The sequence below is a fragment of the Sturnus vulgaris genome, chromosome 13 (genome assembly GCF_052056855.1).
Source record: "Sturnus vulgaris isolate bStuVul1 chromosome 13, bStuVul1.hap1, whole genome shotgun sequence".
NCBI classification, from domain to species: Eukaryota; Metazoa; Chordata; class Aves; order Passeriformes; family Sturnidae; genus Sturnus; species Sturnus vulgaris.
The window spans coordinates 14765074-14777376 of record NC_142255.1 but is presented as its reverse complement, the minus strand read 5'-3'; the positions used below and the strand labels follow the sequence as shown (position 1 = coordinate 14777376).

Here is a 12303-nt window from a genome sequence, read left to right as displayed (position 1 = left end):
CAACCCAAGTCCTCCTCCCTCCTCCACAAAAAAGTTAGGTAATAGTCCCTTGGGGGATTATTAAACTGAATTTATCCACCTGAATTCCCCAGGAAGAGAGTTCAGAGTGCCACAATTTTTACCTGAGGGGTTCAAAAGACTAACATCTACTAATTAGGTTTTCACAACCTGCTTTTATGTTAGGTGCATTTTATGATCCTTGTTTTACAGCTGGGGACACTGGGGATGAAGTAGCTTGGCCCTTAATACCAAAAAATGAGTTCCACAAGCCAGGAGCAGCCACTGTGAGCTTCCAGCAAACCTGTCCTCTTGAAAATGCTGCTCTTTACTTGTTGAGAGTGAGTATGGCTCCTGCTGAGTGAGAAGGCTCAGAGGACCACAGGAATTGATCTGCAAGGGTTTCACTGGCCCAAAAAGCAGAGGCAGGCAACAGCCTCCTGAGATGGCTGCAGACTGTGCCCATTAAGGCATTCTGTATCTATTTTTAAAAATAATAAATCACCACCTATATTTACTTTGCTTTTTAAGTACTGTTCTGATGTTTTCCTCAAGACCAGAACTGCTATTTTCTATCTGAAGAGCACATGAACATGATGCCAGGCCTGGCTAGAGACCACCCACCCACAATTACTGTCCTCCCACCCCAGGGGCTTTCCCAGAGGCAGCCAAGTGTGGAGGGGATGTGGAGTGGGATGTTCACAGCCCCTCTGCAGGGTCCTGTGTTGTGGCCAGAGACCCAGTCAGTGTAATTAACAGTTCTGGGGAAAAGGATACACTGCCCAGCCACTGGAAATGAAGGATATATGAGGCCCTCCTCCTCCCAAACTTTAGATTTGATCCTGCTGATGCTCACAGCGCAGTGAAATGAAGATCAGGACACAGGCTTCAACCCTTCCTTCCCCTCCCCTGAAATTCAGGGTTTGTATTGAGAGCAGCAGGACAGCTAACACACTCCAGGGCTTTTGGGGAAAAACTCACACTTCCAAGTTGTCTATGAAAGAGAAATAATTGGCTTCCAAATGCCAACCTGTCCAGCCCAACCCTGCAGCACGGACAAGCAAAGGCATCCCAGGAGCCAAAAGTGAGAAGAAACTGAGCACAGAGTCCAACCTGGATTCCTTGGAGATTGTGTTCTAGTTTTCCATCAGCACATCAGAGTACGACTGAAAATATGGAAAAAGGACACATTCATTGATGAGTCCCTTTGTGGGCTTCTGACTAGACACTCAAGTGCTTACTATGGAGTTTAGGTCAAAATCCACCTATATCCATCAAATGCTCTGCTGTCCCAGGAGAGACAAATTCAAAGAGGAAGAGCTGGCTAGCCCCACGTGTAAATCAATCTGCAAATCAGAAACAAAAGCCAAAGCTAGATGACAAGGGATGAAATCAGAGATGCATTTCTGAACCTTGAGATCCTGCACTCAAACACTCCATTGTGCACCCTCCTGGCACTGCTCCCCCCTCCAGGAATGCTGCTCTTCCAGGCTCCAACAGCATCTCCCTTTCCTGCATCCCATCTCATAACACACTGGGTGAAGCTGGGACATCAGATCCTTGCAGGCCACGCCTGTGACATTTCACCAGTTGTTTTGGAGGCTCTCTCACCCTGAGATGTGGAGAAGACTGTGATGAACAGAACTGGTGGTTGCTGAGTGGTAGCTGTGGTATCCACATTCCCCAGGCAAGCAAGGGATTAATTGGGAAGACATTTCTAAAGCAGTTGTCTGCTAGGACAGAAGATCCTACAATACATCTTGATGAGATGCTTGAAATCACACTTCAGTGTGTTTAAAAAATCCCACTTGATTATATTGTCACAGCTTGGAAGCCTAAGTGTCAAAAACTTCCTAAATATCAGGTGCTACTTTTAGTGTTCCAAGCTTAATTCTAGCAAGTCATACAATTGCATTTGGGAAAGCGTGTCCATATTACGGCTTTCAGAAACATCACCTGGTCCAGCTGGGGTCCCAGTGCAGGTCTGGTACATGAGGAGTAGCCAGGCTGGCAGTGCAGCATCTTCCAGCAAGCACCAGAGGGACACCAGCCAATGGCCTCACTGCTGCTCATGGAACTTGTCATGGGAAATGCAGTCCCACGCAAAGCAGCCTTGTTAATTTGGTCACCTCCTCCCACACCCCAATCCCACCTCCACAACATCACCCATCCTGCAGGCTCCTTCCCAGGGACCACAGAATGATGAGAAGGCCAGGGTGCTCGGCATCCCTGCCTGCCAGGTGGTGACAGTGGCTCCACATCAGCTCCTGAGTAAATGTGAGCAGGGTTTGACCCTGACATCTCAATCTGGCTGCGATTCATGGTGTGTAATCACTGCAAGTGTCTGCTGAGGACACCATGGAATGATGAGTTTGCAAAACAGGCATCTATTGCTTAATAAGGAACATGCCAATTAGTCTGAAACACTTACGAGACAAAACCAGTGACAAATCAGCAGAAACGGTGCAGCTCTGACAACAAATGGACACGAGGCAGTGGGAGAGATGTGTGTGGCAGCCTGTCACCAGGACACTGCTGGGGATCACTCTACACTGGGGTGACCAAATCCCTGTCCCTGCCTTGAGTCTGGGCCCAACCCAGCATAAGCTTTTCCTGATCCAGAAAAGTGTCTCTCACACCTGTGGAGTGTCAGCTCTCACTTCCTCATGCATTTGCCATAATGTCAGCATGGCCTGACTCAATCACCTCAAGATGCTCTTGTTCTATCAGTGCTCTAAAGACAAAATACTCACAGGGCTCAAATGTCAGACACTTCCCCTCTCCCCATCCTGCCTACAGGCAGGACCTTATTCCCTCCTTCACCTTTGAAAAATTATTCCTGGCATCAGCTCTTTTTCTCTGGCTGTGTTAATGAAATAGCCAGCAAAGAAACAGACATAGAAGCAGGCAGAAAATGAAGAGCCTGGGACTGGGCAGTGTGTGTGTTTGTGTATTTTGTGTATGTTTATGTAATTTATTTTCTTTCTCTTCTTTCACTTCTGGAAGAGAGAAGGTAAAAACCCCAATAGTCCGGGAAGATCTAGAAAGTAGCTGAGACAAAAGCCTCACTGCTTACAAAACACGTCTACACTGTACATTTGTCCTGAGATCATTATTTTCTGCTAACAGAGCAGTGTTCTCAGGGAGCACAAACAGCAGAGCATCAGGCTTGCAGCAGAACCTGTCATCCTGAGCAACCATGTCCCAAAAGCCAGAAATCCCAGAGGCTCCTGCAGCATCCTGGGTGCTACATACCTTGGGAAATGGTACAACATGAAACATTATCATATGGGGCTGTGGGCCCTTGGGCTCATCCTCCTACACTCCTCTCATCTCTTCTCCTAGTGCTCTGTGCAGCACACTGGAATACTGAAGGTCTCATGTGATTTCTTCTTCCATTGTTGATGTGGAAGCTGAGGACCCCTCCTGGGGCAGCTCTTCTGTATGAGCATCCTCAAAACAACATCTGGTGCCTAAAGACAGGCGGCTGGGAGTGCTTGGGTGAGAGCTACACCCCACAACCAGCAATGGAGACATCCCAGCATCTTCACAGGGATGTGGATCCCAGACCACAACGTCGAGATGCCAAATGTTGAAAAGTCCATGGTGGTTTCAGAGCTCGACCTCCTCTCTCCTCCCCTGCCCACAAAGCTACACCATGGAAATCCAGGCAGCAGTCAGAAGTTCAATTACCCACTGAGCAGCTGCTGGTTGCCAGCTGAGTGTTCTTCTGGGTGTCTGAAAAGGTGCTGGACATGCCTCACAACGATGCTTCACCTTTGCAGGGGAAACATGGCCCGGTTGTAGCAGCTGGCTGAGAGCTGAGTGATATTCCTGAAGGTGCTGGCAAAGCCTGGCTGCAAGAACCATCCTTGGATTCAGAGCTGGGTAATACCTGGAGCCCACTGGGATGCTGTTTGACTGAGGATGCCTTGAGAGAGCACTCCAAAACCATGACAAAATGTGCTTTTCAAAGCAGCCCTGCCTATGGAGAGCACTGCATGGGGAGGGACAGTGTGCTCAGCAGGAAGAAGGCAAGCCTTGGGTGGGATTTGTGTTTGTTTGGGGCATTCCCAGGGGATTTTTGCATGCAATAATAAGGACCTGATTTGCAATAGCAAGAAGTATTCAGACTTCTCTTTGGAAAGAGCTCTCACCCCACACCACTGCCACTGCTCTGGCAGGTTTCAGCAGTGCTGTGCCCGTTTCCTTGGATCAGTCCTTTCACTTCCCAATCAGAGCCAATTCTGCTGCTGTTGATGAAGATGCATCTCCCAAGGCCGCCACACCATCAAGGCTGCTGCCAGCCAAGACAGGATTTACAGCGGAAATGTGAAGAAAAAGGAGCTGTAAAGATACTCTCCTTTTTTCCCTTTTCCTTTTTCTATTGCATTGCAAGGGACTGAGAAGCTGACACCTGTCTGCTCTGCAGTGGTGTTTCTGGAAGGACACCTAAAACTCTGCACCTCCAGTGAATTTACTTTGCCAGGGAGCTTCCTTGTTTCCTGAGGCAACTGGGGATGGAAGCCAGAGAAATGGCAAAATAATTATTCTCTAAAGTTGTACTTTGGGCTTATTTCTTGCTGCTGAGGATGACCCAGTCACAGGGAAAACAAATGTGGGAGGCAATTGGAAGAAGTCTAATTTTGGTTTGGAACAACTTTTTTACAGCAACTCTGCCTGGTGTATTTAAGTAGTGCTATTCTCAAGATGATAAAGCAAAACATCTGTAGAATCACAGAATCATATAGATTAAAGATATCCTTTAAGATCACTGAGTCCAACAGTCAACCCAAGACTGCCAAGTCCAACATGAAACCATGTTCCTAAGAGCAACATCTACACATCTTTTAAACACCTCCAGGGATCATGACTCCACCACTTCCCTGGGAAGCCTGTGCCAATGTTTGTCAGACCTCCCAGTGAAGAACTTTTTCCTACTATCCAATCTAAACATTCTCTGGTGCTAGATGAGGCCATTTCCTCTTCTCTTATCATCAGGACAGCCTGAAAGCCCAAGGAAAGATAAAAGTGCTCCTGTTAAATGCTTTTCCTGGAAGATCACAAGCCCATCTGCCATGCGAGAGAAAACCTTGAGTTCATCCCTGCCAGGAGAAGGTTGGGGGGGCTAGTGATGCCTGGGGACGGCTGGGAGGGCTGGGGAGGGCTGGTGATGCCTGGGGAAGGCTGGTGATACCTGGGGAGAGCTGGTGATACCTGGGGAAGGCTGGGGGGGGGTGGTGGCAGCAGCAGGGTCTGCTGTGTCACTGCTGGCCCTGGTCCCAGGGGAGGCTGAATCACTTAACTCGCCGTTAGCTGCTCAACAAGCCTTTGCTTAATGAGCCAACACTTGCAGCTCCTTGCTCTCTGCTGGGACAGAAAGGTTTCCTTTGCCTTCCCGGCTGGGATTCTGCACTTGCAGGGTTAGAGGTGGGACACAAAAAGCCTACCTGGGCAGAAAGGAAACTTGAAGCCCTTCTGGGAACTGCTTTGCTGTATTCATTGCTCTGGTCATATGAACTGGTCTGGCTACAGCAACAGTGCATCCAGGAAGGGCTGGCTGGTGATTTGCATTCTCCTACCATAACTTCCTCACCAGCAAGGTCAGAAATTTCCTCCTTGGGGTCTTGCAAGCTGCTGACAGCCATTTCTGAACCGTGGAGTAACTTTTCAACGGATGCACTGGAAATCCCTTAGCACTGTCTTTTCGTTTTTTGTTCCACTGGCTTGCTTGAGGGTCTGTGAGTGCTTTCCATCCTGCTGCTCCCAGCCCTCCCCTCAGGTACCACTGCTCCCACCGGTCCCTCAGAGCTCAGCTTAAGGAAACAAGCTGTGGATATTCATCTCCCTCAGGCTGCTCCAGGCAGGAGCACAGGGGTTTGGATTGGTTTTTGTGGCAGCCCACCCTGCCCCTGCAGGGCTGCAGGGGGTGAGGGAGAGCTTCGTGGGGAGGAGAGGGAGCTCTGCAGCCAACCTGAAATCAGCTGCTCAGCTTATTGTCAGAAGAGCTGCAATCAAAGCCTACCCTGAGTATTTTCTTACCCAAATCAGTGCTCCAACATTGCTTTAATTTTCCAGCCTGATGTGTAATGGAGCTTTTCTTAGAGCCCTGCCATACCCAAGGAGAACAAAGGTCTCCTCTGGCTCCATTTACATGAATACTTCCAGGATGTCTGTGGGCTCCTGTCCTGCCGAGAGCTATTCCTCCTCCAGCCCAACCTGGATAATTGTTGGCTTGTGCACACCCACTGTGAGAGCACACAAAAGCGCTTGTTGGTAAAAGGCAGCACTTTCTCCAACAAAACTTTGTGGTGGAGAGCAACTCTTAGACTAACTCTGGGCTGGGTGCAGTAAATCACAGCCTGGCAGATATAAGCAGGACATTTGTACCCCATGGACCAACCCTGACAAGGAGCATTACGACTACAGACCGCTCACAGTAGGCACAGCAGCCTCCATAAAGGACACAAAATCTCTCTTCTACTTTGAAAGGCAGGCGTTAGAAAAGGGCACATGAGAGAAAAGTGGCAATTTACTGACAAGCTCCCAGGCAGGCAGGCCAGCAATACCAGAGACTCCGATTCGTCACTTGGAGTGAGCAGAATAGAATTCCTCTTGTAATCAGGATGGAAAGGCATGTGGTCTGGGCTAGCAGGGAAAAAAGGTTGACTCATATTAAGACCAACCCATTACCAAGTGTCAAGTGCTCCCTAAGATGGCTCAGACGCTAATTCCAGAAGTCACCTGGTGGCAGCGGGTCACCAGCTCCCTCTACAGACAATCAGGACACAGCCGGACCCCTGCAGAACTGCAACAGCAGGCGCGGAGTAACAAAGAGAGTCCCCTTGAACCAGAGCAGAATTTTCCTCCTCATCACCGGCAATAATCACCGCACTCGATGCCAGTCCTTTGTTCTGCTCTGCGGGGCCAGGTCCATCCCGCTGCTCCATCCCGGCGCGGATGAAGGAATGGCTGCGATGGCATCAGCGCTCCCCAAGACAGACGGGAGCGCGTCTTTTGTTTCCTGCCAGCCAAACAAAGAGCGGGAGCGCTGCATGGAAACACAGGCGCCACCGGGCTGCAGGAAAAGTTCAGCAGCCCGGAACCGGCTGGCTGCTCGGAAACAAAGTGCCAAGACCACAGAAATACTTCACGGAGCAGCGGGCGAGTGGGGCGAGCGTGTCCCTGCCCGCCTGCATCCCGCCAGTATCCTGCCAGTATCCCGCCTGCATCCCGCCAGTATCCCACCTGCATCCCGCCTGCATCCCACCTGCATCCCACCGCCCCAAGCCACACACCCATATCCAGACGGTGGCAAGGATGTAGCAGGGGGAAAACCGGCGCACAAGGGTGGCCGCAGGGTGGGAAGAACAGGCTAAGCAAGAGCGACGTAGAATCAGGAGCGAGAAGCTGCTGAATTTCCATCCTTGCCCCAGCACCTCTTTGTTTCAGCATCTCCTGGCTGTGGGAGGTGGTATAAGGATGTCTAGAGGAGTGAGACGGGACTGCTTAAGGCACAAACATCTTTCTCAGAAGCCTCTGGCAGGCAGAGCAGCTCCAGCTGCCCTCGGCTCCTACCTCCCTTCACCTGCGATGCGGGGAACTTATTGTCCAGAGAAACAGCACGGGTTTGGTTTTTTTGTCCTTTTGCCAGTAGTATTATATTCTCTCTTTTTACCTAATGAACGTTTTGTGTCTTCTTTCTGAAATTTGTCAGTATTTGTAGGTGAGAGAAATCTGTTCCCCCCTACTCCCACCTGCACGAGGCACGTTTTTCCAAAGACAATCCAAATCACAGGCAGGGGGCAGGGTACGTGTAAAAGTGGGCAAGCTGTTCGCTCCTCGCAATAATTAGAGAGTGTTCCGATGCCAAGGAAAAAGAAGAAAAGAGTTGCACCTGCCTGTGTTTCCCAGCCCCCCTCAGTGCCACAAGCCTGCCAGGGGACAGCTGGGCAGATCCTTATTTCCCTGCTGCACTGACCAAAGCCAGGGAGGTCTGGGGGGATGTGGAGGAGGATGCTGAGCCACACAATACAACAGCCAAACATTCCTGATGTGGGGGAAAGCTGCACAAATACACAGCAGCTCCCAAACCTCTCATGGCGAGGAGCTGTTCCCTCCTGGACACACAGAGAGCTCTTGGCAAACTTTGGAAGGCTCTCTTCTCTACACTGCTGTGCATTTTGCTGTCACACAGTTCCCTTTACCTTCCCTTTACCCTAAAGGACCCGTTAACAAAAAATGCTATTATGTGGCTCCCACAGTTGAAAACCGTCTATCATCCCCTGACCTGCAGACCAGGCACTCTGCTTTTCCAAGTCACCACAGCCAGGTCAGAGCACCGTGCTCACCATTGCTGGCACCATGGCAGCACACAGGGATGAAGTGCCCATTGTGCCAGGCTTCTGTGCAAGGTGAGCAGTGTTTGGTCCCTTATTGTGCTCAAGATGCAGGAGCTCATCAAATCCAAAACACTTTGGAGATGCAATGGGGAAAAGTGAGTGGGAGACGAGAAAGCAAGAGAAAGGTTCAGTTTGCCTGACTTCATGATTGAATAATATATAATTAATACAGCAGAGTCCCACCTTTGCTCTGTTTATCCCTGCATGGGAAGCATAGCTGATGTGGGCACTGATCTGTGACAGGTTTGGTGATCACATGTATCACACGGGACACAGCATCCTCCTTCATCCCCTGGGTGCAGGGTGCTCCTCTCCCCTGCCAGCTCCCTCCTGCACTATCATTTCTGATGCTGTGTGGAACAAGCTGCTCGCTGTTCCTACAGAACTCATCTGACCCTGCTGCCATCCCTGCCGCCGCACCGCTTGGCAGTACTTCCTTGGAGGAACTACAGAAACAAACTCAGATGCCAGGGTTTGGAGATAAGCAGCCAGCAAACAGCCAATTTCCATACAATGTACAGAAAAGAGAGGAGAAAAAAGACACAATACTGGGAATCCCTAATGAACCAGGGTGAAAAACAGGACAAGTAAGGAACAAAACAGAATAGATTTTCAATAAGGGCACAGCAAGTTCTAGTGGGTAGATCTAGCAGATAGGCGAGGAGAGAGAAGAAAGAACAGAAGCCAGAAAAGGAGATGGGAAGAAAGCAAGGGGTTCAGAGCAGCCTGTCCAATGGGGAGGATGCATCAGAAGATTTTAATTTCCTTTATTATTATATAGATAGTGCCAGCTCATTGCAGAGCAACAATTCATTTACCCTGGTAACCCACAGTCTGGTGCTGGATGTTTCTGGACAAGGCTACTGACCTTTAAGTACTTCTTGCCTGTGGCACCCAGCATAACATAACAATGAAACAATAAACAAACATCACTGCATTTCATTTATTATCTCATAAAGGTGTTTGTTTTGGTGTAATACAGCAGACAAAGCCAGCTGGTCCCAAACAGAAAGACCTTTGTGTCATTTGGGCACCCTGAGTACACACCTCATTACTAAAATTATTTGGTTTTCCACATTGCTGTAGCAAGTTCCTCAAGTTGATGCAAACCCTCCTCTCTGCATTTATTCCTCTCATTCCCTAAATTTCCAAGCTGACCTCAGAGATGGGGTTTATGGGGTGGGAAGGGTGTTGCTCCTCAGACTGAGGAGCTGCTTTAGCCCCTGCCATACATGGCACCCGCAGGTAAACACCAACCATGACAGTGTTCAGTAAGAGCTGATCTTGAAGCCCTGCATCCCACAGTGGGTTAAGGCTCTTAGACCCCACACCAGTGGGTTAAGCTTTCTGCTCCATCACCCCCACCCAACTGATCCCTGCTCAATCTCTCGTATCCCACAGACTGGTCCCTTATCCGCCTGCAGACTGGTCTGTTATCCATCACTCCCATCTCCACCACACCCATCTGGACTAGCAGTGACACCTAAGCCCCTTGGGCTAAAACTTGCCCCAGCATCGCTGTCCAGCAGAGCACTCACACCAATATCCACTGAAAGACCTGCTCCATCCGTCTGTCAGCACCTGAGCACTGCCCGTGCAAAAACCCCTCTCTCCAGACCAGGATCTGCTCCAACATTTCTAATTAGACTGGTACCCACTCCAGCATCCTTACTCAGACCTGTACCTGACAGAGCATCTCCGGACTGGTACCTCAGCCTCTCTAAAAGGACCTCCACATCTCTAACAGGAGCAGTACCTGCTCCAGCATCTCTGCCCGGACCGGCACCTCAGTGTCTGTAAAGGGAGTGGTACCTGCTCCAGCATCCTCACCCGGACCGACACTTCAGCGTCTGTAAAGGGAGTGGTACCTGCTCCAGCATCCCCACCCGGACCGGTACCTCAGTGTCTGTAACGGGGCGGTACCTGCTTTGGCATCCCTATCCGGACAGATATCTCAGCTGCTGTCCGCCCTACAGGGACCGGTACCTGCTCCAGCATCCCTAAAGGGACCGGTACCTGCTCCGGCATCCCTACTCGGACCGGTACCACCGCGTCTCTAGCGGGAGAGGTACCAGCTCCCGCAGCCCTGCCTGGCCCGGCGCGGCTGCCCCCCGGCCCCGTTCCCCATCCCGGTCCCGTTCCCCATCCCGGTCCCGTTCCCCATCCCGGCCCCGTGCCCCATCCCGTGTCCGGCGGGCCGGTCCCGCCCGGGGCTGCCAGCGGCCCCGCGGAGCTGTGCGGGAGCGCAGCGCGCTCCTTTCCCACTTGGGCACGGCAAAACCCGGGAGAGCCGGAGACAAAGAAACTGTCCGGGCGCCCGCCCCCTCCGCCGACGCCGCCACCGCCTCCCCGGTCCCCAGCACCGCTCCGCTCCGCGCCCCTTCCCCCGCGCCCGGCCGGGGCATTTACCCGCTCTCCTCCTCGATCTCGGAGATATCGGCGAAGATGAGGAAACCGACGAGCAGCGTGAGCAGCGCCAGCGTCCAGCCCCGGCACGGCAGCGGCATGGCTCCGGGGCTGGGCCGGGCTGGGCCGCTCCGCGCCGCTCCGCGGGGTGCGGAGCCCGGCGCCGCGTCCCGGCTCGGCGCTGCCGCCGCCGCCGCCGCCGCCGCCGCCCGGCGGGGCCGCTCCGCCCCTCGGCGCCCCCGGCCCGCCCCGCCGGCGCGGGGAGGGAGCGCAGGGGGCGGGGAGGGGGCGCTCGGGGCGGGCTCGGCCCCGCCGCCCCCCGCCGCTAAAGTTTGCGGCGCGTCTCCGCGGCCCGCGCGTCCCGCAGCGCCCGCGCCGCGTCCCGGGGGTGAGCGCGGGGGGCGCGGAGCCGCCGCCTCCGCCGCGCCCTGCGAGCCCCTGGCAGCCCCTGCGAGCTCCCTGCGAGACCCCTGCGAGACCCCTGCCAGCTCCTGCCAGCCCCCTCTAGCCCCTGGCAGCCACCCCTAGCCCCTGGCAGCGGGCTGCGCTCCTCGCCGCCGCGCCGCCTCCTCCCCTGCGCCCACCGCGCGGTGTGGCGGGGTCGGTCCTGGCCGGGGAGGGGGGGTGAGCACCGCGCAGGCGGGGCGGCTTCTCCCCGAAAGGACAAAAACTGTGATAAAATCAGACAGCGGGAACTCCCGCGCGCGGTGCGGTGGATGTACCTTCTCCCTTGACAGGGACGGGCAGTAACAGCTTTTGGCACGGGAAACACTCCGTTAAAACAACAACAACAACAACAAAGAAAAAAATCTGAATAACTCATCACACCCAGTTCTATTACTATCAATTGCTGTTTTGGCAACAGTGCTATTTTTACAATTCCTTACACTCCTATAAATACTGACTGTCATAACCGCACTGGTCCTGCCATGACTCTAGATCCCGTTGGAGTTTGTGCAGGCAGAATTTATTTAAGAACAAAACTGCAAGGTAGGTGTTCTGCTTCGGAGATGCTTGGCTGCATCTCAAGCACTTTGCAACCCCTGCAAACATCCTCCTGCAGTCTACAGGCACCCTTGGGTTTTGTTATGGAGAGAAAAAACTGCAGTTTCTACACAGAAAGTGTGTGAAAGCTGGGAAAAACACAAAAGTACTGGCTGGACCAAAGAACCGCCAAAACACCACCAAGAGGTGCTTTCCCTATATCCCTGTTATCTCTTAGTCCAGTGACAGACCTGGAGAGGAGAGGCTGGCTGTGTCGGGGTTTAGGCAAGGCCAGCCTGGCAGAGCATCACCAAATCCGAGCACAACTCTTCCAGACCAAAAAGTTGCTGCAAATCAGAATATCTGGTGATATATGCACTGCCGAGCTGGAGAGGCACACGATAGATTTATAATGCAGCAGAGAGAAGCAGCACAGATGTGTTGAGAGCGAGAGATACTAATTGCTTACATATTTAAAACAGCATCTTTAGTCTGAATGGGAGGCACCATTAAG

At 52.2% G+C, this 12303-nt stretch overlaps 1 protein-coding gene across 1 annotated transcript in view; it reads right to left on the bottom strand.

The window, feature by feature from the left end:
* ST8SIA2 (ST8 alpha-N-acetyl-neuraminide alpha-2,8-sialyltransferase 2) overlaps window positions 1-10932 on the bottom strand; it is a 31862-nt gene extending 20930 nt beyond the window's left edge. Inside the window, exon 1 of the mRNA XM_014888806.2 lies at window positions 10809-10932. Within this exon, the coding sequence (XP_014744292.1) occupies window positions 10809-10906 (98 nt within the window). The 5' untranslated portion in view covers window positions 10907-10932. The remainder of the gene's footprint in view (window positions 1-10808) is intronic.
* Between the last annotated feature and the right edge of the window lie 1371 nt (window positions 10933-12303).